Source organism: Herpailurus yagouaroundi, unplaced genomic scaffold (assembly GCF_014898765.1).
Source record: "Herpailurus yagouaroundi ecotype Mexico unplaced genomic scaffold, PumYag 220, whole genome shotgun sequence".
NCBI lineage: Eukaryota > Metazoa > Chordata > Mammalia > Carnivora > Felidae > Herpailurus > Herpailurus yagouaroundi.
In genome coordinates, this window is record NW_024412451.1 from 5,301,747 (window position 1) to 5,329,378 (window position 27,632).

The 27,632-nt window shown below is 53.7% G+C and overlaps 1 protein-coding gene across 14 annotated transcripts; it reads left to right on the forward strand.

The window, feature by feature from the left end:
• Positions 1–1,904: 1,904 nt before the first annotated feature.
• KASH5 (KASH domain containing 5) lies at positions 1,905–27,430 on the forward strand. Of its 14 annotated transcripts, none has more exons than XR_005785319.1 (20): positions 1,906–2,007; positions 4,642–4,779; positions 8,213–8,317; positions 8,824–9,010; positions 9,502–9,566; positions 10,796–10,862; positions 11,096–11,257; positions 11,697–11,814; positions 12,147–12,197; positions 17,204–17,332; positions 17,540–17,596; positions 17,906–17,965; positions 18,629–18,693; positions 18,865–18,952; positions 19,193–19,321; positions 22,418–22,476; positions 24,237–24,282; positions 25,722–25,865; positions 25,995–26,059; positions 26,145–26,196. XR_005785319.1 is itself a non-coding variant. In XM_040457728.1 (20 exons), exons 1-20 carry the CDS (start codon positions 1,986–1,988, stop codon positions 26,519–26,521), a joined length of 1,875 nt encoding a protein of 624 aa, XP_040313662.1. In that variant the 5' UTR covers positions 1,906–1,985; the 3' UTR covers positions 26,522–27,430. The 14 variants fall into 14 exon arrangements, 10 of the variants coding, with proteins under 10 accessions (XP_040313662.1, XP_040313663.1, XP_040313664.1 ...); XR_005785320.1 differs by having other exon boundaries at positions 26,142–26,177; XM_040457728.1 differs by lacking the exon at positions 25,722–25,865 and adding an exon at positions 26,380–27,430 and having other exon boundaries at positions 26,142–26,261.
• Positions 27,431–27,632: the final 202 nt, after the last annotated feature.

Here is a 27,632-nt window from a genome sequence, read left to right on the forward strand (position 1 = left end):
AAATAAATGGACATTTTAAAAAAAGAGTGAAATGTTTAAATTGTGGCATATTCATCCATGGAAAATTATACCACAGTGAAAAGAAAGGGCCATGTTATGATTTTCATAATCATAATGTTCAGCAAAAGAAGCCATAGTCAAAAGTGGTTACCTTTGGAAAGGAATAACTAAAAGTAAGTGTGAATAAGGTTTTTGGGTTGCGGGCAATACTCCCATTTTTTAACATATTTATATGGGTGTTTTCATTAATGTATTTACTCTATACAGATTTAACTGAGCTATAACTTTAATGTTTAACACTTTATATATGTTACAGCAACACTATAATTTTAAAAAATTTTTTAGGTTTTACAAAATTACCCAGGCCTCTGGGGTGCCTGGGTGGCTCAGTCAGTCGAGTGTCTGACTTCAGCTCAGGTCATGATGCTGTGGTTTGTGAGTTCGAGCCCCGCATGGGGCTCTGTGCTGACAGCGTGGAGCTGGAGGCTGCTTCAGATTCTGTGCCTCCCACTCTCTCTGCCCCTTCCCTGCTCTCTCTCTCTCTCTCTCTCAAAACTAAATAAACATTAAGAAAAAATAAAAACAAACAAAATTACCCAGGCTTCAAAAAAGGAAAGAAGGGAGAGAGGGAGGGAGGGAGGAACGTGAAATACTGAAGAAATAAACAGAAAGAATGAAATTATGCTAATAAAGCTAAGGAGTCCACCACCTGACAGCCTGTGCTAAGAAAACACCTGGGAAACATTCTTAATTGAACTCTCAAGACCCCCCTGAGGTGGATATTATTTATTCCCATTTTAGAGAAGCTGTGGTTCAGAGAGGTGAAGTCACTTGCCAAAGTCACACAGCAGTGGCCCTGGCTTTGTCTGATTCCATATCTCACACTTGGAATCATTCATCACATCACACCTCAAACAGGTTCTTTCCCAGGCCTTCTGACAGGTTACCATGTAATAAACATAATAATAGTTAACACGGAATACCGCCTTAAGACCTCAAGGTAACAAAAGAAGCAATTATTACCTCCGTTTCTGGGAGGAAACCTGAGGCTCAGAGAGAGCCAGCCATTGTGCCAAGATCACAGCTAGGAAGGGATGGAGCCAAAATTCAAAACCGAGCATGTCTGACTCCAGGCCCATAGCCTTGTCATCAACCCAACACTGCCCAGTAGTTAAGAGGCATGGATTCTGTCCACTCATTCACTCATTTATTCAACACTTTTTTTTTTTTAATCACTCACACTGGGTCAGCCACGTTCTAGCCCCCAAACAGCCTCCTACTGCATATAGCTCACGTTCCAGTGGGGGTGACACTACACAAATCTACAATATGTCAGGTCGTGAGATAGGGACCTCTAACGGTGGTTAGTGAGATGAGGGCCTAATGGAGGCAGCGTGGCAGGGAAAGGTCGCTCCGAGAAATGAATGATGGTGGGGTGAACCGGAGGATGCAAAAGAATTCCTTTCCTGTGTCTCCGCTAGCAGAAAGGAGGAGTGGGTGGGGCATCTTTGTCCCAAATCCCCATTCCTGGGAGCCAATTTTGGATGTAATTCTCTTCTCTCTAGCCGGAAAGGCTGAGAATACTTTTTCCCACTCCCCCCTATAGGGAATGAATGAAACTGTTTGAGGAACAGTCTTTCAGGGATCTGTTAATACATCGTGACTAGAGCCACAAAGGGCGCGGCAGTGGTGAGGCAAGACGGGGTAGGAACATCATTGAGACGGCGATGGGCAGCCTTGCACGGAAGAGAGGGCAAAAAGGGCGTGACTTAGTAGCTGATGAAAAGTGGGGGGTGGACAAGGGGTCCCTCAATCCAACTGGCCCATGGCACCCAAGCTTGAGGCCGGAGAGAGGACCCCAACGTAGGGGACGCAGGCACCCCTCGCTTCCGCTGCCTGCCGCCCTCCCTCCAGCTTTGGCCGTCCCGGCCGATACGCGTGCACCCGCTCGGCCAGGCTGGGTGCGCGCCCGGACAGTCCTGCGCATGCGCGGCGTCCCGGGTGCAGGTAACCGACAAGAGAAGAGCGAGCCTTCCCCCGGTGTGCGCCTGCGTCGTGGGGAGGCGCCCAGGTGGGGCGGGGCTTAGGCGCCGCGCGCGCCCTCGGTCTCGCCCCAACGTTTTTCTGGCGGGAACGGCGCACGTGTTCCTTCTTCCCAAGCAACTGCCTGGTGGTAGGTCGTGGGCCCCGGCTGTGTCCTGAGAGTGGGACGTGGGCTCAGGGACGCCCGGGATGTGGTGGGGTTCCCCAGAGAAGCCCTGCCAGAGCCCCCCAAATCCTAGGGCACAGTCCCCAATATCAAGGCCTTCCAAACCTTGTTAAAAGTTTTCGTGAAATCCTGACCAAAACCCCTCAGAAATACTGAGAAGGACTCCTAGGAAATGTGATAGATGACCCCTGAAATCTTGTCAGAATCTTCTAGAAATTCTGCCAGACTTCTCCCTCAGACCCTGCCAGACTACCCCGCAAAAATCCTGTTACGCTCCCTTCCCAAATCAGAGAACCCCCACCCCTCCCCGCGCCCCGCCGAAATCCTGTCAGAGATTCCCGGAAATCTTGTCAAACCCACCAAAAATCCTGTCAGGTTCCCCTCCCAAATCCTATCAGAGACCTCTGAAATCCAGACACCCCCAGAAATCCAGAGACGCCCCAGAAATCTGGTCAGAGACCCTCTTGGAACCCAGAGACCCCTTTAAAATCCGAACCCCTTTAATTCCTGCCTGTGTCCTCCTCCTGCTCCAGCCTCCCTGTGGAAGACCCTCCGTGATTGAGGAGAGCCTCCCTCAGCCCCTCACCGGGAGTTTATCCCTCAGTCCCTGTCAGAAGCACCCGGTGCCAGACCCTCCCCCCCCCCAGATCCCACAGCCATCACCCCCCTTCTGCACCCTCCAGCATTGTCCAAACCCTGGAAGGCTCTCTCTTCAAAGGCTGCCTTTTCTAGAACATTCTAAAAGCTGCCAAGAAGCGTGCACTCCATGGCTGTGGACCCGGCTGGCGCCAGGGAGAGCAGGGTGTGGGGAGTACTTGGTGAGGAAAGGCATGACCAGCAGGTGGGGTGAGGACAGACAGACCCCAGGTGACCCTACGTGGACCATTTGCCCCAGTGTGCCCAGTGCAGCCCCGATGGGCATAGTTGTCCAGCGTAATTATTAATAGCACCCTTCTCACTCTTTTACTTTTTTTTTTTTAAAGTTTTTTAAGTTTTTTTAAGTTTGTAAGTTTTTAAAGTTTTAAGTTGAGAGAGACAGTGTGAGCTAGGGAGGGACAGAGAGAGGCAGAGAGAGAATCCCAAGCAGGCTGCTCACTGTCAGCACAGAGCCCGATGTGGAGCTTGAACTCACGAAACTGTGAGATCATGACCTGAGCCAAAACCAAGAGTCAGACGCTTAACCGACTGAGCCACCCGGGTGCCCCAATACTCTTCTCACTCTTGAAAGTGTCCTGGGTTGGGACGATAAGTCGTACAGATGGTCAACCTGGTTATAATGGAGGTAGGGCAGGGCATTGTCAGGGCACAGAGGAGGGAGTCCCTCACTGGTCCCTAGGGGACCCCAGGGACTCAGGGAAGGCTTCCCAGGGAGGCTGTGAGCCAGGGCAGGGGCCACATGTGAGGATGGTGCGTGTGGTACCACCTGGGCCTGGGAAGACCTTGCAAAGGTGCAGAACTCCCGCGGCTGTGATGAGCGGGAGGGACCTAGAGGTCAGCCAGTGGAGAGAAAAGTGACAAAAAGGGGCAAGGAATTGCAGGGACGAAGACTCTGTCCCACACCAGCCAGAGGGGCTAGGACTTAGCCCTGAGGGCACTAGGGATCCGTGGCAGGGATTGGCGCAGGAGAGAGATGGGGGTCCAACTCGCACAGGAGGCCAGTAGTTCCAAATACAGACTGATGTGGCAGAATGTCGGTAGCCCGGGGTGGTGTGGGAACCCAGGGACGGCAGCTGGTTCAGAAACATTTTCCCAGAGGAGGAGATAGATAAGCCAAGGCAGGAAGGGCTGGAAAGGAAGGCGTCCCAGTCAGATACCCCGAGGTGGGGACAGCCAGTCCAGTTTGGGGGAGAGCACGCAGTTCAGATTTGCTGGAACAGCAAGTGTGATTTGGGGTAGGGAGGCGGGCAGGGCCAGGCTGTGCAAGGCCTTCAGTGCCAGGTCCAGGGTCTAGGCTCTGAACCTGGGGTACTGGGGAGCCACGGGAGAACACTGGGCAGGTCAGCTCTGGGGCGCTGCTGGGGATGGACGGGGAGGGAAAGACTAGAGACTGGGAGGCCGAGAGGTGGGTGGGCCCAGGGCCCAGGGGGAGAGGATGGAACCCAGAGCTGTAGGGAAGGAGAGGAGGGCTCAAGTTAGAATCATAGGGCAAGAGGGACAAGGCTAGGGACTTGACAGGCTGTGGGGAGGAGGTGGGGGAGGGACGCAAGGAGGCAGTGACCCCCACCCACCAGCCCCCTCTTTGATCTCTGCTGCCCACTCCTTGGCCCCCCATTTTCCCAGCCCACACCTCCAATTCATAAAACAGGTCTGAGCGGGAGCTGCTCTGGTTGAGGCAGGGGTGGGCAAACAGGTTCTGAGAACCCAGAGGGGCCTGGGGCACAGGTGGGGCAGGGTGGCTGGTCTGAGGAGGCCATTCCCCTTTGTCCTTCCAGGAGCTCTTGGAGCAGACGATCCTTTACCAGTCCCTCCCAGTGATGGGGGCAGGCTGTTAGTTTCTCCAGCAGCTGTGGAGCGACCAGGGTGGCCCATGGATGTCCCAGAGGGCCGGGCGGGTGGCCCCGCTGCAAAAAGTAGGTGGCTGGGCCCCTGTTCACCCCAAGGGAGGATGAGGAGGGGGCAGTGGGTGAGTGGGTGCCAGCTTGGGGACTTGACAGAGGTGGCTTAGGGTGACTGAGCCTCCACTTTGGTGCCGGGGTGGGAGGGAGGGAGCTATCTTTGATGAAGTGCCGATGTGCGCCCACCTGTCTGGATACCGTATCTCCTTTGCTCTAGGGAAACTACAGCAGAAACCTTAGCAAGCTCTGTTCCTTCTTCCCTAATGACCTGCTGGGTCGCCCCTCACTAGTCATTCAGATCTCTGCTTTCTGAAAAGCCTTTCACATACCCTCCCCTCTCCTGCTTCTCTTCATAGCACTGCTTAGTCTCTGTCTCTCCCACTGGGACATGAGTTGGGTCTTTTTTTTGTTTTGGGGGTTTTTTTGGTTTGTTTTTTAATGTTTATTTAATTTTGAGAGAGAGAGTGGGAGCAGGAGAGGGGCAGAGGGGGAGGAGGACAGAGGATCTGAAGTGGGCTGTGCACTGCATTGACAGCAGTGAGCCCAAGCCTGATGCGGGGCTTGAACTTACAAACTGTGAGATCATGACCTGAGCCAAAGTCAGAAGCTCAACCGACTGAGCCACCCGGGCGTCCCGACATGGGGGTCTGTCTGTTTTATTCACTCTGGCATTCCTGGTCCCTAGAGCAGTGCTGACCAACATGTGAGCCATAAATGTAATTTTAAATTTTGTTACTAGCCACATTTAAAGGTAAAAAGAAACAGGCAAAATGGAACGGGAATAATAGATTTTACTTAACCTGATGTGTCCAAAATGGTATCCTTTCAGCATGTAATTAATATAAAAATGTATTAGAGATATTCTTTTTTTTTTCACACTAGGACTTCAAGATCTGGTGTGTGGTTTACACTAATAGAGCATCTCAATTCACACTCGCCACAGTTCAAGCACTCAAGAAACTTATGTGGCAAGTGGCTGCCCTATTGGTTAGCGCTGCCCTAGAACAATGTCTGACATGTAGGAGCTCAATTATTGTTCTTGATTTGTTTGGATGGATGCAAACCAAGGGGGTGTGAAAGCCGGCTTGGGGAGGAAGACGCTGGGTTGCCCTCTCTGAAATTCATCTGCTGAGTGGGAGAGCCCAATGTGATGGGGGGAGGAGGCTCCCACCCTTGGGGAGAGGCAGGGTCGCTTTCTTAGAGGCTCCCAGCATCCAGCAGCAGAGCCTGCATCTTTTCTCAAAGCCGCAGCCCTGGACTCTGGCCTCAGGAGTCTTTCCAGAGGGGAAGGTAGGAGGCAGACACCTGGGTGCGGGAGGCAGCACCAAGGCTGGCGGACCGAGTGACCGACATCAAAACTTCTCCGGCACCAGCAGAGGGCGTGCGGGCCCGGAGGATCCCTTGGGCTGGGGCTGAGCCGCCTTTGGGAGGCTCCTGAAGGAAAGGGAAGGCCACACCCGGGAGAGATGGAGACAGAGGAAGGCTGGGGGGAGAAAGCCAGAGAGACAGCAGGGCAAGGAGAGAGAAGGCTTGGGGAATGGAGAATCACTGAGATATGGGAAAAGAAGCCCAGAGCTGGAGACACGGGGAAGAAAATGGGGGCAAGGAACACAGAGACAGAGAGGCAGGGCCCCAGGAAGAGAGAGATGGGGAGGAAGATGGAGAGAAAGAGCCAGAGAGAAAACTAGAGAAGGGCAGAGACAGAGACACAGAGAGAGGTAGAGACACGGAGGATGGAAATGAAGGGAAAGGAACAGAACAGCACAGGCAGAGTGACATCTTCCTGAGGGGCCCCAGATAGACACGTGGGGGTCCTCTGAGCCAGACGTCCTGGGTTGACTCTGGCTGAGCAGCCCTGGGGAGTGACCTCGCTGGACCTCAGGGTCCTCCTTCATAACCTGGGGAGCACAATGAGAGGCGAACACTGCAAATTCAGGTAAAGCCCCAGCATGGGCCCTGGTGTCTCCTCTAATTGTGGGTTCCCTCTCCCCTTCCCTAATAGCATGGGTTCAAACCTGTGGGGGCTGAATGTTAGCTCTCTACAATGAACCCTGGAGATTAAAAGGAATTAGAGCACCCATGGGTGGCCGGCTGGCTCAGGGTCGTGAGTTCAAGGCCCACATTGGGCATGGAGCCTACTCAAAAAAAAAAAAAAAAAAAAAAAAAAAAAAAAAGAGCCAGGGCAAGTTCCTAACTACTCTGTGCCTCACTCACCTCATCTGTAAAGTGGGGCTACAAATAGCAGTGGCCGTGGTCCATACAAACCCTCAGAAGAGGAAGGGCACCTACTCATTTGCTAAATGAATGTTCAATTCTGTTATCGAGCCTCCACCATGGGCCAGGCCTTCTGCCCAGAGCCTTTCCAGATTTTCTCATTTCTTCTCTAGGAGGGAGGGAACACCAGCCCCATTTTCCAGAGGAAGAAACTGAGGCTCAGGGAGTCTGCATTCCTTGCTCGGGTTGCCCCTTGGGTCAGCCAGACCCAGCAGCCTGTGCCAGGCCTGCCGCTATACCCAGTTGTTCAAGGGTAGGGAGCCTTGCAGGTCACTTCCAGTCCCAGAGAAGTGGACCCCAGTAATCCCTGGGGTAGAGGATCTTCCCCTGTATCGTGGAGAATTTATTGAGTGCCTGTATATCAACAGCAGGCACTGTTGATACAGCCGTGGACAAACAGACGTGGGGGCGTTTACATTGTTTGTCTGTGCTGGGAGGTCTCTTCCCACACACAAACCTAACCCTCCCAGCCCTGGTAAGGAGGAACCACTACCTGCCCATTTTACTGGTGGGGAAACTGAGGCTTCGAAAGGAGAATGGACTTGCCCATAGTCACGTAGCTGGGCTATGAGCTCCTGACCACTCCCCCACCACTCACCCTACCTAGATCACCCATCCCCTCTCATCTCGGGCCCCTGGCTGTGGGCTGCAATGACGCCAGCCCCGCCTGGGGATTCAGGTAGGAAAGACAACCGGCCCCCCAGGCAGGCTGGGAAACCGGAGACGTGGCCGGCAGAATCGATCCAGGCTGCCCGCACCTTATTGGATTGTTCCTGGCTCCTGGGCCCCCCTTCACCCTCAGCTCCTCCCAGAATCCTCTCTTCTTTGCCCTCCTCTGCCCCAGCCCCCTCTGAGCAGAGCCTGGGAGGCCAGGGAAGAGAGGAGGAAAGGGTGATTTCAGAGCCTAGTTTGTCATCTGGGCTCCTGAGCTGCTCAGACACAAAGGATTAGAAGCAGGGGGGACTTCCTGGCCTGAAAGAGGGGGCCCATATCCTCAGGATGGGGAGCAAGGAGGCCCTTACTGTTGCTGTCCCCAGCCCGAGCTTCCTGCTGTTCCCCCCCAACTCCAGGTAGCTCAGGATGAATTCACTCCCCTCTGCAGGAGCACAGGACCTGGGGTCACTCCTCTTCTTGTTCCCCTTCTTATGGACGGGCGGCCCTCTTGTCTCCTCAGTGTATCTCTGGGACCAGCTGGAGGAGGGGAGCCTGGGGACGCTGCTGAGCTTAGAGGAGCAAATACTCAACTCGACGTTCGAAGCTTGTGACCCCCAGAGGACAGGTGGGGGACAGGATGAGAGCCTGGCAGCCCTGGGCCTGGGAGACACAAGGAATAATAAGGGACAGAGATGGGGAGGCTGGAAACTGGGGAGCCGTAAAGAGAGGGATGGGCTAGGGCCCTTTCTTGGGGGTCCTACAGACAAATGGGTGATTGTAGGAAGCTTCTGGAAGGATTGGATAAAGGGACCGAGGCCTTTCAGGGTGAGGACATTAATGGAAGAGGGTAGGGCCTAGGGAGAGGGAGGGAGGGCAGCCACTGAGGGCCTGATGGGGCATAGCAGGTCCTCTTGGGTCCACCCTGTGAGTGGTGATGACTGGGCTCCATTTCCAGGTGAAGAGTTCAACTTAGAGGAGGGGAAAGGACTTGCCCAAAGTGTCTCAGTTAAGCCATGGTGCAGAGGTGCTGCCAGCCCAGCCACTGGCATCCTGCTTTCAAGCCATTGCCTGTCCCTACTCCCCTCCCCCCCCACTTGCCCTAGACTCCCTCACGGCATGCTTTGTCCCCAGGTATCGTGACTGTGACCCACGTACTAGCCTACCTGGAGGCTGTGACAGGACGGGGCTCCCAGGATGCACGCCTCCAAACACTGGCCTGCAACCTGGACCCCAATGGAGAGGGCCCTCAGGCCACTGTGGACTTGGACACCTTCCTGGTTGTCATGCGGGATTGGATTGCTGCCTGTCAGTTGGATGGGTGGGTCTCTGCACCTCTCCCCTCCGCCCCCCCCCCCAGAAGTCCTTCCTGAGATCTAACATCATTCATACCTGCTTACTGCAGCCAGCACCCTTTGGGCACAGGGACCTACTGAGGTTTGGAGGAGGCTGAGGAGGAGCGAAAAGTAAAGAGATGGGGTTGGGGGGAATGGGGTGGAAAGTCTGAAGACAAAGTTCCTGGGATGGGGAGGCAGAAATAAAAGGGGCTGGAAGGAAAAGTTGGGGTGTTAGGGGGCTGACTGAGGCCCCTCCCCATCCCTTCTCCAAACGCAGGCCTTGCCTCTCCTGCTTTTCCATCTGGCCCAGGGCTCTTGCCATCTGGCCTTACCTTCCTCCCCACGGTGGTGCTGTCCATGCTCTCTGGCTCTCACCTGACCCGGCCCCTCCTCCTGCCACCAGCAATCCCCCTTCGTGGCTGGTCAGGATTGGGGGTGGCTGCAGGGGGCTCTAAGCCTCATCCCTTTGATACAGGGGATTAGAGCTGGAAGAGGAGACAGCCTTCGAGGGGGCCCTGACCTCCCAGCAACTGCCATCTGGTGAGACTACTATATATAGAATGAAGCAGGAAGGCCCGGGGTCAGACAGTGGAGGGACTTCCCACCTGGAGACAGAGCCAGGGGCATAGGGTGGGACCCTTGGAACCTTAGCTCCATCCTGGAGCCGTGAGTTTGGCTTTCTAGGCACCTCCATGACTGCCTTCCCTCCTTTCTTGACCTTTTGGGGTTTTTTTCTTCAGGGGTTGGTTCCAAGTCCTCCTCCTAACCCCAGCCTATCACAGAGGCCTGTAAGGCCCTGCCCACCTCTCCTTGTCAGCTCTCTGCAGCTCCCGCCTGCTCTCTAGTCCCTGCTCCCTTGGGCCTCCTGGCTCAGCCTCTAATGCACTCAGTGCCTGCCCACCACGGTCCTCCCCTCAGGTTATTCCCCCTAAACTTCCCACACCTGGGGAACACTGTGGGGAAGCCCTGGGAGGCCCCAGGCTAAGGTCCCTGGCAGTCCAGGCTCACTCACAGCCCTCCTTTCCTGTAAAAACATGATTAACCAATTAAGTTACCTGCAGTGCTATTTGGTTAGTTGATTCGCTCACCATTTTATCCCTAGGACCTCACACACAGGAGGCGCACCGTAAAAAGTGTTCCCGTTATACCTTATAAAACCAAACAAAAGCAAAAAAAAAAAAAAAAATACAGCTTCCTGGACATTCCCTTAAACTTTCTCCAGTTGGGCTTGGGGGCCAGGGGAGGGTCAGGTCAGCTCCTGTTGAGGAAACACCCCTCTGGGTGGGGGAAGGCTGGAGGCCAGGAGGCTGGGGATGAGGTTGTGGTGAGGAGAGGGCGAGGAAGGGGAGAGGGCGAGAGGAGAGGGCAAAGCCTGAGCCAGGACTGGCTGACACAGAGAGGAGAGGAGGACAGAGAATGGGGAAGGAGGGCAGGAGGGCCTGGGCTCCAGTGGACTGTGGGGATGAGCCAGGACAGCCCAGTGGCCGGGAGGGAGGGATACTGGGAGGAAGAACAGGTTTGGGGGCAGCTAAGGTGCTGCCTCATCTTGGATGTGACGGAATCGGGGCTATGAGTGAGGGCCAGCTTTTGCTCAAGGTACCAGTGAGCAAAAGGCCTTTCACTTGGTGGATGTAATTGTAGCCCCAGGAGTAGATGACATGACCCACAACAAATGTGAGGGCGAGGCTAGCGGAGGCCAAGCCTGAGTTCTGGGGTGGCCCAACACCTAAGGTCACCGGGGAGCCCACCACCCTGTCTGTCTTCCCCAGGATGCCCAGAAGCTGAGGAGCCAGCCAACCTGGAGAGCTTCGGAGGCGAAGACCCCAGACCTGAGCTGTACCTATTCTCTCCCCCGCTGCCCTCCAGCCTCCATGTCATAGGGCTTGGGGTCCTTCGGGAGTGGGTGAGGGATGGGGGGAGGGGTGCTGTGCTGATGGCTCCAGGAGAGCGGGGCAGTCTCTCTCCTGTTTCTCTCTCTCCAGAAGAACCTCATGTCCCCACCACCCCCACCCCAACCTGGGAAAGGAGGTCGGAGCTGTGGCCAGTGACCTGCCCCTCCCTGACCCCAGGCCCGCCACAGCTGACCTGCTGAGCAGCCTGGAGGACCTGGAGCTCAGCAACCGCAGGCTGGCCAGGGAGAACGCCAAGCTCCAGCGCAGCGTGGAGACAGCGGAGGAGGGATCTGCGCGCCTCGGGGAGGAGATTGCAGCCCTGCGCAAGCAGCTTCGCAGGTGGGCCGGCACACCTGTGTCCCTCCTGACCAGGCTTCCTCCCCCCCCCCCCCCCCCGTCACTCTCCTCTCCACATGCTCTCTCCGCACCTCCTGCCCTGTCTTCAACCCTGCACTGTCCCTTTCTCTTTTGCTCTTTTTCTTTTGTGTCTCCCTAGTTCTTGTCTCTTGGCCTCTTGGGTTCAGACTTCCCTCTTCATTTTTCTCTGAGTCTCCCTATCAGCAGCCTATCCCTTTCTCTATGCTCCTGTCCATCATGATTCCCCTATTTTAGTCCTCCTGCTTTCTCTGGGTCTCTGTCCCACCCCCTTAGTCTTTTAGGTAGAAACTGGGTCTCTGTGCCCCACCCCCAGGTCTCTGTTACTTCCAGCTCTGAGTGGATCTATCTCTATGGTCTCTGTTTCCCTCCTGCGTGGCCCATCTGCCCCGCCCCCACTCAGTACCCAGCAGGCTCTGCAGTGTGCCAAGGCTGTGGATGAGGAGCTGGAGGATCTGAAGACTCTGGCCAAGAGCCTGGAGGAGCAGAATCGCAGCCTCCTGGCCCAGGCCCGACAGACGGTGGGTTCTGGGCAAGGGGCACAAAGGTGCCTTCTCCCTTTCTTAAAGAGTCTGAGCAGCGGTGTCTGACTGTGAAATGGGAAGGTGCAGAGGTTACCCTGGCTTCCTCCCTTCCTCCAGGTCCTGCTTGCTCCTGACCTAGGGCTCAGATCGATTTGCCATCCCTTTTATGACAAAGGGGACAGCAGGAGCCATCAGGGCTCCCAGACCCCTTCTCCCAGCCTTGCTCCTTAATGACCCAGACCCGAGATGTGTTCCCAGGTGGGGGAGAAGGGCAATATGGGGGCAAGGAGGTCCTAAGAAAGCCTTTGTCCTCTTTCGCGGCTGCTCAGGAAAAGGAACAGCAGCATCTGGTGGCCGAGATGGAGACTCTGCAGGAGGAGGTGAGCTGAGGCCCAGTGCCCACCCCATCCCTTCCCCGGTCCTCAGGATCTTCCCCTCCCCGCCCCGTCTGCCCCAGACATCCTCAGTAGCCTGCACCCACTTATTCTTTCAGTCTGTAGAGGGAGACCCCAGAATCCCAATAACATATGAATGTTTCTGAAGGTCACATCACTGCATGTGAGGACTGCTGTGGTTAGTAAGAGTGAGGGGCGTGGGGCGGACTGCCTGGGTCCATGCTGGAGCTGCCTCCATAAGCATGGGTCAGTCTATTGCTTCTCTGTACCTCAGTGTCCTCACCTGTAACAATGGGCAAAATAATAGAATCTCCCTCACTGGGTTGTGTGAGATTTAAACAAAAGGATGCTTATAGAGTATTAGGTATGAGGCAGGACCACTGGAAGTGTTCACTGAAAGTTAACCAGTATTGTTCATATATTAGCATTTTTATGGTGGAAAGAATACAGGCCTTGAAATCAGCGAGTTCAAATCCCATCTCTGCCACTTACAAGATGGGCCACCTTTAGGCATGTGACTTCTCCTTCCCGAGCCTTTGTTAAATCCAGATCCATCTAGTCATCTTAGATGGAAATGAAACTCATCAATTGATAATGAAAATGGTCACTACCCCCCACAAGGTGGCATCTAAGTTGCTGGAGACCCACACAGCATCTCAGTGCTCCAGGAGGTGGCGGTCCTCGCTCAACATCTGCTCTCTCTGCTGGTCACAAGATTGATGTTCATCATCCCATCTGGTCCTCGTCCTTAGTCACCACCACACGCTGGCATCCACTGGGAGGCGGGCATTGCCTCATGGTGTCTGGATGTACAGTCCTCACTGCACCTGCTGGTGGTGGCCCTCTGGACCCCCCAGCACATGGGGGCCTCTGGGGCTCCCCCTCAGCCACTTCCATACCCTTCAGGGGCCAAAGAGGAGGCTTGGCTACTTCCCTGAGACTCTTTGTGGCCATAGGGGGCCTCGTGGGTCTCTCTCAGCCTCTGGTTCTCACACAGCTATCTCAATTCTGTTATTCACAGGCCTTGTTGGGGCTGAGACTGAGCTGAGAAATGCTCTCTGATTCCCAGACCTCCCAGGGGTTGTGTTGTTCAATAGCATCCTTACTCTTCACCCCCGACCTTAGCTAACCCGGGGCTGGGGGCTGGCTCAGGGCATGTTTCCCCTCTACTGCTCTCTTTTTTGACCCTCCTGCACCCCTCCCCTGACGTAAAGATCTTTGCTGAGTCCAGGCAATGATATTGATTCTGCCCGATCCCCCCAAATCTCTTTGTCCTTATCTGTATTGTAGCTTTTGTATTCAAATCCAGAACTTCTCCACTATTGTTCTCTGGCTCTTCCATGAGTGTTCCATCATTTGGAACAGTGGGAATTGCCACAAGATGGCTGCCACAATGTGAGGCATGGGGTGTAGCCAGGAAGTAACTGTTTCTTCCAGAACATCACTTTTTAAGAACAGGGAGAAATTCTCCCTAAAGCCCCATGGCAGAACCTCCCTCTTCTATGTTACTGGACAAAGTGACATCATATGATTATAGCCAAACTACTCCCTGGCATGGGTAATCCAACCGCTGATGGGCCAGAATACTTACAGCTCCAAGGAAGAGAACACAGAAGAAATGGTGGCTTCAATCCAAAGGGCACTCATTTCTGTAACAAGAGGCTTTGAAGGTCTCTGGATTGGTTTGGTGATTCAGGCTTGTTCATCTGCTTGTGGCCTCGTGATCACAGATGGCTGCAGCAGCTCTGCCCTCACGGTCTCATCCAAATCAGGACAAAGAGGAAGAGGGGAGCCCAGCTAATGCTTCTCCCATAGCTCTCTTTTCATCAGAAGGAAAAGGCTTCCCAGGAGCACCCCCACTGTACCCACCACCCCAGCATACCTCTCTTCCATCTCGCTGGCAAGAACTGGATCGCATGACACTCCCAGCTGTGAGGGAGGCTCAGCCTCTGGAGTGGGAGATGAACAAGTCAGAGGGGGTGACAATGGCTGCTGGGTTAGCTAACAAGCCACTTCTGAATCCTCCGAGATTTCCATCTCATTCAGCCCAGACCAGGACCCACCTGCCCATGTGGAGAGTGGACCCCCAATGAAAGCAGAAGAAAGAATAAGCAGGGTGAATTGCAGCCAGAAGTCTGGGCCTCCTCCCAGCCCAGAAGGCCCACTGCCAGGTCAAGTGCCTTGAGCGGTGCCTGGGGCATCCTAGGCGCTCGATAAACCAGAGCTATTCTTGGTTGCTTCCCCTCCACCTATCCCCTCCCCTCGGCAGCCTACGGAGCATCTATAGATCGAGTTCTCAAGTTACAGTAGAATAATGTTAGAGTAGGGGACACTCGGACACTCAGTTTTCCTACAGAGAATCTACAGAGCAGGGCTCAGGTTACTGCAGAAGAAGGCGGGAGAGGCTGAGTAACCAGGTTCCCTGCCGAGTGGCCCAGGATCCAGCCTGCAAATCCCCTACCAGGTGGACAGATGTTGACACAGCATTCCTGGTCCGTCCTTCCTCTGCCCTTCACCTGGCAGCCCAGGCCGCTGAGACTGAGCGTGAGGGCCCACTGATGGAGGATTTGGAGCCAAGCCAGCTGGAGAGAAGGAGGAGCTGGCCTGGGTATCCCCAGGGGCACTGAGAGGAGGGGTGTGGCGAGGGAAGTCCACCTGCCTCTTTGCGCTGAAATGCTTTTTGCCCATAGCTGCTTCCCATCGAAGTCAGTGCAAGTTGCTATAGTATTGGTGCCTGGAAACCCCAGACTGGATTTGGGGCCATTTTATTCTCAGATCTCACAGCATGGCTGGCCTGTGCTGCCCTCTCCCAGCCCCCTTGTTCTCTCAGATAATTCTCCTCACCCTGGAGGACTCAGGGTGCCCCAACACTGCTTCTTCAGGAACCCCCTCATCCGGGCTCCCACAAGGCCCAGGGGCTAAGCCTCATCAGAGTCTGCCTCCCATGTTGTCATCATCTACTTCTGCACCGGTCTCCACCTCTAGCAATGAGCTCCCCTGAGGGGAGAGACAAAGCGAGTTCCCCGTTCTCACCCAGGGCTATGTCTGGCTCGGAGAGTCTGGGGGTTATAATTGCAGCATTTAGAGTCAGATTTGGGTTTGAATCCACTCACTCACCATTTAAAGTTTCTTAGTCCCTCCATTCCTCAATTTCCTCTGCAAAATTGGGACAGGGGAGGTGATCCCGATAAAAACATTAACACTTGGGACAACCAGACATTACATTCTTCCTGAATGGTGCAAGAGGACACGTTTAGCAGCACCTGTGAAATCTTCCTGCCAAAAAATGGAACAGGAGCTTGGCCAGGGCCCTGGATCTACTCACCAGTTTAGAGGAAATAGAGAGGTTGGAGGAACGGGGTGAACATCCCGCACAGGGAATGAGAACTCAGTAAGTCAAATCCAAATGCTCCTGTTCTACAGGACAAATAACCTGATTTCTTCCACAAAAGAAGGGCCCCCAAAAATGCCATGGTTGGGGAGGTGGGTGACCACTGTCAGATGAAAAGGAGACATTTCTACTAAAAGCCACGGTGGACCTCATTTAGATCCTCATACAAACTAAATAAATGTGAAAAGACATTTGTGAGATAACTAAAATGAAAAAAATGAAACAAAAATATAGGGAGTGCCTGGCTGGCTTACTTGGAGGAGCGTGCAACTCTTGATCTCAGGGTTGTGAGTTCGAGCCCCATGTTGAGTAGAGAGATTACTTAAATAAATAAATTTTTTTTTAAAGCACCAATTCAGTATGAGACAACAGTAAGGAATGATCCATTTTAAGATGATAGTGGTATTGTGAGTTTACTGAAGTAAAAATTCCTCAAGTAGGAAATAAAAATGCCAGAGTAGTTATAGGTGAAATAATGTGATATCTGGCATTTGCTTTTGAATCATCTGTTAAACAAAACAAAAGCCTTGGAGGATAGGGGAGAAACTGGGGAAATGTATATAATTATCAAGGTTGGGTGATGGGCCGTGCACATTCATTGTACTGTTATTTTCACATATGTGTGTGAAAAGCACTTACAAAGTTTTGAAGATACCTTTAAAATTATACATTTTACATTTCCTGAACATGTTGGTATATGCCAGGCAATTACCATATACCATATATGTTTTGTGCTTATTATATGTAGTAACATGTGTTTGCATGAATTATCACCTGTATAACCCGGGGCAAGTTGCACAACTGTTCTGTGCTAGACTTGCCTTCATCTTTACAATGAGGTAGTAAAGGGGTATCTGGATGGCTCAGTTAGTTCAGCGACAGACTCTTGATTTCAGCTCAGGTCATGATCTCACAGTTCATGAGTTTGAGCCGTGCGTCAGGCTCTACGCTAACAGTGTGGAGCCTGCTTAGGATTCTCTCTCTCCCTCTGTCTGCCCCTCTCCCACTATTTCTCTCTCTCTCTCTCAAAAGAAATAAACTTAAAAAAAAAAAAAAAAAACAATGGGGGATAAGAAATGAGTTAACACTTGCAAAGCACTCAGTACAGGTTAGCAGTCACCATTAGCTCATTTAATCCACACAGCAGCCCTATGAAGTAGGTCTATCTCATCTCCATTTTTTTAATAAGTTGTTTTAATGTTTATTTACTTTTGAGAGAGAGAGAGAGAACGCGAGTGAGGGAGGGGTAGAGAAAGAGGGAGACGCAGAAACTGAGGCAGGCTCCAGGCTCTGAGCTGTCAGCACAGAGCCCAACGCGGGGTTCAAACTCATGAATTTGAGATCATGACCTGAGCCGAAGTCGGAGATTGAAATGACTGAGCCACCCAGGCAGCTCTCATCTCTGTTTTTACAGACAAGCACCCAGTGATGCACAGAGAAATCAAAACTGAGATCTTACAGGATGGTTGGAGGGATTAAATGGGCCAAAACATAGAAAGCACTTAGCATGAGGCCTACTGCATATCAGCTGTTCAGGAAATGTCAGCTGTGAGTACTAACATGTGCCGGAGGGGACATGACTGGTTGTTCGTTCTTCCAGAACAGGAAACTACTGGCTGAGCGGGACGGAGTGAAGAGGAGAAGTGAGGAGCTGGCCACAGAAAAGGACGCTTTGAAGGTGGAACCTCTTCCTCCTGCCATTTTTACCAGTTTCAGCCACTCTGGCCTAGTGAGAACCGGGGACTTCCATCAAGCCATCAGGCTCCCGGGGCTCCGGGCAGCTTGGCTGAAATCCCTCTCGGGATAGCTGATGTCCAGAGACATCGTGGGAGGTTGAGGAGAGGGGCTCGAGAGAGCTGGGTGGGCCGGGGAGGGCAGCGCCTGCTGAGACAAGTCCCGGAAGGCCGGACAGATGGACGGGCTCCTTCCTTGGCAGCGGCAGCTCTTTGAGTGTGAACGCCTCATTTGCCAACGAGATGCTGTCCTCTCTGAGGTGAGGGGCCCTAGGGTGGTAAGGGGACATTCACCTTCCATATGTGCCTGGCCATCTCCCACCCCTAGTCTAGAAAGGGAGGTCCCCCCAGGATCTCCTCCATGGATATGCAGCCTGGAGAGGTCAGAGGGTTCCCTGCTCCCAACACCAGGCTCACAAGCATGACCCTGCAGGATCTAGAAACCTGGTGCTTTCCCTCAGGCCCTAGCTCTTCCCCCCCCCGAGCTCACCCTTCCAGTCTCCCCTACCCCTTGCCTCAGCGTCTCTCTGGGGCTGGGCCCAGTCTCAGTTGCCTTTGGGCCTTCCCAGCGTACTCAACATGCAGAGAGTCTGGCCAAGACCTTGGAGGAGTACAGAACGATGACCCAGGTAGGCGGCTGCCCTCCCACCCTCGGCCCCCTGCCCAGCCCCGCTCTTTTGCCATCTCTGGGATCTGCTGCCTCTCTCTGTTCCTGCCCATCTTTTGTGGAGTCTCTATACCTGGTTTCTTCCATCTCTACTACTGTGTGTCTCTCCCTCTCTGTTTCCATCTCTCTCTGCCTTTTCTCTTGTTCTCTGCTCCTTCCTTTCTCTATCACTCTGTGTATCTCCATCTTGAGTCCACTTTCATTCTTTGTGGGGGTCTTCTCACCGCATCTCCCCTGCTCATCTTGCTCTGTGTCTGCCTTTCTTTGATCTAGTCTGTCCGTCTCCAGGGGTCACTACTCTCTGTTGGTCCCTGGTTGTTATGAGTCTCTTACACCCTGTTGTCTTTTGCCCCCCTGTGAATCTGTGTCCATCCATGTCTTTTGTTCTGTGCGTCTCCATCTCTGCCTTCCTTTTCTTAATTTTCCTGGCCAGTAGGTTACCTTCTAGGTTCCTGCTGCTCTCTGTCTCTTGTTGGCTTCCTAAGTTTCTTCTCCTTGTCTCTTGGGAATATGTGTCTGGAGAGCTCAAAAAAGTTGGGGAAGTAGAAGTGACGGTAAGGGGAGCCCAAGGCTGGGAGGTAGAGAAGAACAGAGAGGCCAGGGTCCCCCATTGCCCCCTTTGCAGGAACTGAGGCTGGAAATCTCACACCTGGAGGAGCAGCTGAGTCAGATCCATGAGGGGCCGGATGAGTGAGTGGAACGTCAGGGGTGGAGGAGGCAGGAGGAGAGCCCAAAGGCAGGGACCCCCAACCTCCAGCCACAAGGTGGGCAGGGCCACGACCCCAGAGTAGGTAGACCGAGGGGTCGAGGGGTAGTAGGCAGGCACAGAGAGAGCCTTCCCCCTCCTGATGGTGTCACTAGGCTACCGGAAGGGGCCCAGGTGAGAAGAGCGGGCTGGACCCAGGTGCTGCCCCCATCACTGGGCGTGGAGATCCAGGCCATTCGGCAGGTGGGCCCAGCTCCATGGAAACACCCCAACCCCCGGCCGGCCACGGCTCTGACCCAGCCCCGATTCTCACCCCAGCCCATTTGCCCCCCAGGACCATCTCCGTCCTCAACCCCATCCCTACCCCGACCCAGCCTGACGCCAGACCCCTGCCCTCCCCCACCCCATGCCTCAGCCCATCTCCATCCCCATCTTCTGCCTTCACCCTGGCATCCCTGGTCTCAGAAATGCCTTCCCTCCCAGAAACAAGAAGTGGCAGACTCCGCTCTCTCCAGCCCTCTCTGTGGAGTGTGGCAGTGGGAGGAGGTCATCATCGAGACTGAGACAGACGAGGAAGCTGAGTTTCCACCTGAAGCCCCAGCTGGGGCAGAGGTGAGCATGGGAGGGGCTCAGAGACCACCGGCTTCCAGGACCTGGGAAAGGGGCCTGGGGCTCCACCTGCCACCAGCTTGTTGCCCATCCCACAGGCAAGTGTTGAAGGGCCTGCTGGACACAGAGCCCAAGCCAGACAGGACACCATCCCTGCCCCCTAGAGACCAGCTCGGGAGTGCAATAGACCGTAAACAAAGCAAACACAAATTGCCTGCTGGCAGTTTTTGTCAGGTGGAAAACACTGTCAGGAATCATTATTTACCAGGGTCTGCAGGGGGAAGGTAAGACGTGAAGCGTTCTTCCAGACACCGGAAAGATACGTTAAGCTTTTACTTTTGGGTTTTTTGGGGGTGGTTTTTGCATGTGTGTTTTCTTGTTGGTTTTATTTTTCTAAAACTTTTACTTTTTGGATGCAAACACCTTTAGGAAAAGCTTAGCAAGCCCACTGTGAAATCTTGAACTCAACCAATAGCTGTTGTTTTACGACTTCTGTAATTGCCTGAACAGTATTTCAACACCCTTTGAAACAACTGGCACAGCTCATCTTCAGTGTCCCCAACAGAAAAGTGAGATTTTAATCCATTCGTGCCAGAAGTCTTTGTTTTTTGTTTTTTGTTTTTTTCCAGAGAAAATATTGCTCACAGCTCTGTAACTGCATCATCTTGAGAATTATACTGCTTCAGAATTACCTGTTTACCATTGGGTTTTTTAATGTTTATTCTTATTTATTTTTGAAAGAGAGAAAGAGAACAGCAGGGGTGAGGCAGAGAGAGAGAGAGGGAGACAGAATCTGAAGCAGGCTCCAAGTCATCAGCACAGAGCCTGACACAGGGCTCCATCTCACAGACTGTGAGATCATGGCCTGAGCTGGAATCGGACGCTTAACTGACTGAGCCACCCAGGTGTGCCTACCATTCTTTGGTTTTTTTTTTTTTTATTTTTTAGGTTTTTTGTTTTTTTTTTATTTTTTTTTAACGTTTATTTATTTTTGAGACAGAGAGAGACACAGCATGAACGGGGGAGGGGCAGAGAGAGAGGGAGACACAGAATCAGAAGCAAGCTCCAGGCTCTGAGCCATCAGCCCAGAGCCCGACGCGGGGTTCGAACTCGCGGACCGCAAGATCGTGACCTGAGCTGAAGTCGGACGCTTAACCGACTGAGCCACCCAGGTGCCCCATGGGTTTATTTATATTTTTAAGAGAGAGAGAAAGAGAACGAGTGGGGAGGGGCAGAGAGAGAGGGAGAGAGAGAATCCCAAGCAGAGTCTGCACCAGCAGCACAGAGCCTGGTGCAGGGCTCGAACTTATGAACCGAACCATGAGATTGTGACCTGAGCTGAAATCAAGAGTCAAGAGTAAGTCGGGACACTTAACCAACTGAGCTACCCAGGCGCCCCTGTTTACCATTCTTAAAGGAGAAACTTGTCTCTCTGCTCACGTTTTCCCTGGATTGAGAGATGCTTCTGTGTTTCCCTTCGACACCAGTGCTGTTTGATTTTTCATTTACCTCCCCCAGCATCTCTGTGAGGTAGACATCCTCATCCCTCATCCTGTCACGTATGGGAAACTGAGGCTCAGATAGGTCACACATCCCCAGTCACACAGCCTATGGGCAGCAGAGTCACAGCCCTCAGAGGAGGTGTAAGTTAGAGTGGATTCTGCTGTGAGCTCTCTGATGCCCCATCCAGGGGGACACGGACCCAGGCTTCTGGCTGCCACCTGCTCTGGGTCCTGGAGCTACCACGTGGAGCCACTTGGAGCCAGAGGGAGAGATTGTGCAGAGCGGCCATCCTAATGCAGGACGATGGGTGTGCAGAAGTGGGCGGCAGGCCCTGAGGGAGCCCAGCGAAGGGGGCACCTGTGTCAAGTGGGAGACTGGAGAGGTGTCACAGGGAAACTGACACTTGAGCTTATTTGGGAAAAACTAGAGGGAGAAGTGGTGTGGGGAAAGAGATGCCTTCCTGGCAGCACAAAAGCATATAACATGCTCGGAAAGCAGAGGGAGTTGAGGTGTCTAGTGAGCCGGGAGGCCATATCACGACAGGGATTCCCTGAACATCAGGCTGGGAGACTCTACTTTTCTCCATCGAGCCACAGGAGCCACAGGAGGCACAGGAGGGCTGAGAGCGGGGAGGGACGAGGTCAGCTCTGAATGTAGAAAGACCCCTTGCAGGCCACATGGATTCTGATTAGAGGCCAGGAGGCCAGGGAGGAGGCTGGGGCAAGAGTCCAGAGGACAAAGTCTGAGTCAGGCCAGGGCCCTGGGATGGAGAAAGAGGAATGATGGGCAGAGAAAAGTAGGGCGGGGGGGACACAGCTGCAGGCAAGTGGGCTGGGCACGCAGAGTGCTGGGAAGGGAGAAGCCAGAAAGATGCCAAACTTCTACTGCATCCTAGTGAGATGCAGATCCTGAGGGGCATTTGGGGGGCTACCTGAGGTCAATGGGTACACAAGGCTGGAGCTCAGGAATGTATTTAGAAAACAATATCAAGTCGGTGGTCCGGGCCACACATGGAGATGTCTCCGGAGAAAACAGGACCTGGATCCTGAAGGAGAACAGCTGTGGAGCTGCCCAAGACCAGGAACCTGGGAGGGAAAGGGGATCTGAAGGGAAACACTGAGCCTCCTTTGGGTCCACGTGAGTGTGAGAAGTTTGTGGGAGTACGAGAGGTTTGGGGGACCTGGACTCCTGGGTCCTGAATAGAAAGGGGTCTAGAACAACTCTCCCGTTTCTGGCTTCTGCTCTGAGAGGGATGCAGAGCCAGTCTCAGTGACAGAGCCCAAGAGGAGGGCAGGTCCTAGATGCAGGCGGTGAATTCTTTTTTTTTTTTTTTTTAATGTTTGTTTATTTTTGAGAGAGACAGAGACAGAATGCGAGTGGGTTAGGGGCAGAGAGAGAGGGAGACACAGAATCCAAAGCAGGCTCCAGGCTCCAAGCTGTCAGCACAGAGTCCAATGCGGGGCTCAAACTCACAAGCTGCAAGATCATGACTTGAGCCAAAGTCAGACGCTCAACCAACTGAGCCACAGGCGCCCCAAGGTGGTGAATTCTTGCAGGTGTCGCAGCCTGGGAGACCTAACCGTTCTTTTCCCACAGAGAAACTTCCAGGGAGAGCCAGTGCACCCTCAAGGAGGAAGGAAGGAGCAATCGATGTGGTAAGAAGCTTGTTCCTTCCAGAGCCATCCCCCTGCGTTGAGGTAACACCAAATTCTTGGATGAATTTGAATAGCATACAAGGACTGGAAGAGCCCTGGGGGAGCTGCTCATCATTCATTCATTCATTCACTCATTCCTTCACACTGAGGCCACCCTGGGCCTGTGACCCAGGATGAGTCACACCGAGCCCTGCCTTCAGCATCTCCTAGCCTAGAGGGACACAGACATCTGACCTGGCTGGCTCTGTGCGAACATCTGACACTTCACTCCACCTGCGGGGGAGGCTTCCCTGGGAGGTAATGCTTGAATGGAGTCCTGTAGGAGCAATTTTCATAGGAGACTCTCAGACAAGAAGACAGTTGTCAGGCAGATGGGACAGCTCAGTCACTAGGTCACTGAACACGCTTCTCCCGAGGCCTCCAGGGAACCCTGGGATGAATGAAACCCATTGGGTCAAGGGCGAACACCCATGTAGTTACAAGACGATTGGGGACTCTAGAATCAGGCAGCCTGGGTTCAAGTCCCAGCTTGGTGACTTAGTGATGGGGTGGTGGGCCATGGAACCCCAGCCTTGTGATTGTTCCGAAGCTTGGATGCAGGCCTCCAAGGAGAGATAAAGCACTAGATGTCTGGGCCCACTCTCCTCCGGGGCCCTGGCCTTGGGGCCTTCCACACCCCCTCCTCTTTTTCAGGCTCTCCGCTGAGGCAGCTAATGAGGCTTCCTGCCACCAGCCTCTAATTGGGCTCCTCTGAGAAAGCTGAGATTGGGCGGGAGGGGGGCTCCAGAGCTATGACCTTCCCTAGCGTCACCAGGGAGGGGAGGGAGGGGAGAAGGGGCTGAGCAGCCACAGGGGCGGGGGCTGGCCATCTGAGTTTCCCAGGAGCAGGACAGTGTGATTCACAGATTGGGAAGCAAGGGAGGTAGTGAATCCTGTGGTCCCTAACAGTGGGTAGGGGTGAAGGCTCGGATCCGAGAGGAGCTGGGGGAGGAGCCACCTGGGTCCCAAGTAGAAGTCCCAGGGGATGAGACACCTCTGTGTCTGACTGGGGGCTTACCAGCCTAGCTGACTTTGGGGTGCTAATTGAAGAAACAGCTGTGTCCTGAGGTTGTCAAAGTGGTAGTAGCTGGTGGATGGATCCCTGAACCCAAACGGAGGTGGTAGCTGGTGGTGTGGACGTCTGGGTCTCTGAGGGGTATTTGGGCCAGGCAGCTTGAGGTCTGAGTCTCCAAAAAGGCACTTCAGAGAGCCGTAGCCCTCGGGGGAGCAGAGGGTGGATGCTTGCCCACCCCAGAGAATGACTTGTGGGGTGGGGGGAATTGCTCACACAGTTGGCTTCTGGAATCTCAGTCCTAAAAGTAGATCCAGTAAGACTGAGACTCACTAAAAGTGGCACAGCCCACCAGGCACAAAGTGGGGGGTGGGGTCTGGACCTGCCCCAGAGTCTGGGAGAGCCCTGAGTCTCTGGTGTCGGGAGAGTAGGAGAAGAGAAGCCGTGGCTCCCAGCTAAGGCATCAGCTGGAAACATAGCGGCTGAGAAAGCCAGTTGTATGAAGAGCGTGTTGAAAATTCCCCTGCAAAATACATACGCTGACCTACACACAGCAGTTTGCTCTTGGGGCTCCAGGACACCCCCACGCTCATCCATGATGCCCGGTCTGCATTAAGACCCCTGCTTTAAAGGTTCATCCAGCTCCATAGTGGGCAAAGGGAAGCTAGGCAGAGGGAAGATGCTTGCAGTGACTTTTTTGTCTTCTCAGGTTACCCAGAAGACAGGAAGAGGAGGAAGCAGAGACCCAGGTCAGGGTAGGCAGTCCCCAGCCCCTACCTACTCCAGTCCCTGGAGGAGGTTGATGTACGGGCAGCTCCTCCCAGCCCTCACCCCACACCCCCACTTCTCCTGAGCAGACAGAAAAATCATTTGGCCAAGAGATAACAAGGCCCTTGCTATAGCTAATGAGAGCGGACAGTGCTGTGGGGGGAGGCCTGCAGGCCAGTGGGCGGCCAGAATGTTCCCAGGGGACCCCCCAAGCACATACACAGGGCTGCAGCCGCTAAGCCACAGGCCTCACAGACGTGGCTACACCCCCGGAATGCGAAAATGCACACGCACATGCGCCCACACGCAGGAAGGGGCCGGGCCCTCCCCAGCCAGCCTCAGAACTCCCTGGGGCACAGCGCCTGTCACAGCCCCCTTGCCTATCACCGCACACACCCGCTGCTTTGTTCCTCATAGCGGCAGGGCACAGGGTGAGGTGTGGGTGACAGTCCCCATTCTCTGGCAAGGAAAGGGAAGGAAGGAAGCCTGGAGAGGAGGGGTGAGGAGCCTGGGTCCTCAGGTTAGGAATGTGAGAGCCCAAATGTACACCTGGTATCTGGGCTCTTTCAGGCTCCAGACCATCCAACGTGGTCTCTCTGAACAGCCTGACCCCAAAGCCACCTCCTACTCCCTTCCATGGAGACTGGTACCCTCCTCAGTTATCCTCACAGCTGACTTGACAATGATCTTTACCTAACTGTCAGGGTGGGGTGAGGGTTAAGGACCATGTGTAAAGGGCCTGGCGCAGAACAGGTGTACATTAGGTGGCAGTGGTCAAGGTGGTGGCTGAGACCGGTGTTCCTGTTATTCTTTATTATTGTTACTATTGCCATCAGCATCATCCATGGAACAAAAGTGTGGGTGCGAAAGCCTGAGAGCAACAGAGGGGATGAGATGGCCCCTGGACAAATATTTGGGGCTTTTTTTTTTTAAGTTTATTTTTGAGAGAGAGACAGAGAGAGAGAGAGAGGAAATGCAAGCAAGTGGGGGAGGGGCACAGAGAGGGAGACACAGAATCAGAAGCAGGCTCCAGGCAGGCTCCAGGCTCTGAGCTGTCAGCACAGAGCCCAACAAGAGGCTCAAACTCACGAACCACGAGATCATGACCTGAGCTGAAGTTGGACACTTAACCAGTTGAGCCACCCAGGCTCCCCTTTGGGGCTTTAATCTTAAGGCACCTGCAGGTTCTGATACAGGCGGGGAGACAGACCCAAAGAGAGTGTCCACGCTGGACTAGGCCCAGCACAAGGTTGGACTCTTGGAGAAGATGAGGTCTCTGCCCTCTGGGAACTTAGATCCTTCCAGAATCAGATGCAAATGGAGCTAGCAATATTGAACAGCACACACAATTACCCAGTGCTCACTCAGTGCCAGAAACTGTTCCAAGCACCCTCCGCTATTTTGCTTTTTACCTGTGTTCCCTCAGGCAGACTCTCCTTCAGCCCTGTGAGGTGGGTACATGTCAACGACCCTGTGCCCAGATGGGGAAAGTGGGGCCTGGAGACGTGGGGTGACATTCCAGAGGGACACACAGTGGAAGCCGGCAGAGCTGGGAAGCCCACCTGGTGGTGTATGTCACGGCACTGAGCCACTGTGTTCCAACCCCTTCCATGCAGTCACTTCTGTCCACTGGGCTAAACCAAAGGCCTCTCCTAATCCAGGAGCCAGTGTCTCAAGTCCGTTTCCTTTGTCCTTTTAGGCCAGTCTCCCCATCCCTCTGGGAGACCCTCACCCTGGAGACATTCCAGGAAGCCTTCCTGAGAGGTAACAGGACCCACGGGGACTGGAAGGGACCTGGAGGTAGGGGAAAGTCCGGCATGATTGCCCCATCCTTTTTTCTGCCTAGCAGCCCTGCCAAGCCAGATCTGCAGCGAGCCCTGGTGCCTGTGGTGAAAGAGCTGGTCCCAGTCAGCAGGCCAGACTGGGGCCAGCTCTGCCTGGCCCCCCTGCACCCCCAGCCACTCAGGTGTGCTCCAAGGCAGTCCCGGAAGGGAGGGTGATGGTCACACACGGGGACATTGCCCACCGCTGAGACTCTGGCAGCTCCCTGGCCCCTCCCTAAACTCTGTACTGCCCCCCACCAGGGTCACCCGGCACCCGCTGATCCCCGCTCCAGTCCTGGGGCTGCTGCTGCTGCTGCTTTTCTCTGTCTTGCTGCTGGGCCAGTCCCCACCTCCGACCTGGCCCCACCTTCAGCTCTGCTACCTTCAGCCGCCCCCAGTGTGAGACACCCTGAGTGAGGTCTAGTCAATGAACGCCCCGGGACTCTTTCTACTGTTATTACCATTGTTGTGCCATCGTTACCTGGGAGCACCCCAGTTCGGGGACCCCAGATACAGTACTCCAGGAGCCGCACCCCCATACTGGGTTTTTAGGTGATGTGTTTTGTTTTGGTTTGGTTTTTTGATATTGGTGACTACATTTCTTAATAGCAAACATATCCAATAATGGACTAAATACTAGGTGGGTATTTTTCTCATGAAACAAGCCTGGAGAAGGACAGCTGTGGGCCCACAGCTCAGAGTCTCCACAACTTGGGGGCCAGGAGGGCTGTGATTCTCTATGATTCTCTTGGCCCTTCCCTTTTGCTCAGGAGATGGCAGGCCATAGCTTCACACGTCGCACCTGCAGGAAGGGTGCACCTTTTTTAAAGAAAAAGCGGTAGCCTTCTCAGGGCCAGCAGCAGACCTGTGTTTATGTCTCACTGGCCAAAATCTCTTGTTGTGACCACTCTTAGCTGCAAGAGAGGCTCAGAGACTGAGTACCCTCCTGGCAGACAGAGGGAGAAAGAGATGTGGGCCGGGCTCACCCCACAGATGTCCTGTGTGGTGCAAACAGCCCATGGGAAATGGACCAGTGTGCCATTTGTTCACTCATCACTTCCTGCTCATTTGTTTGCCACAATTAGACCTTCGAAGATAAAGCTGTAGAAAAACAGGCCCTCCAATGCCAGGCTGGGGAGTGTTGGTTTGCTCCTAAGGATGATGGGAGCACTGGGAGATTTTATTGCTTGTTTTTGGTTACTCATGTTTTAACTGAGATGCAAGTTATGTACACATAAATGGATGTGCTCTCTTCGGCAGCACATATACTAAAGTTGGAACCATACAGATAAATGGACAAAATCTTAAAGTCTCAGGTGCATGAATTTTTGCATATGTAAACACCCATGAAAGCAAAATCTGGGTCAAGATATAGAACAGTTTCAGCACTGCAGAGGCTTCATGAGGAGAGTTCTGAGCAAGGGAGGGTCAGAGTCACCCCTATTTAAAGGCAGATAGTGATAGAGGTAACGGTAGGTTCCATGTGAGCCCACAAAATGCACTTACGCCCTCCC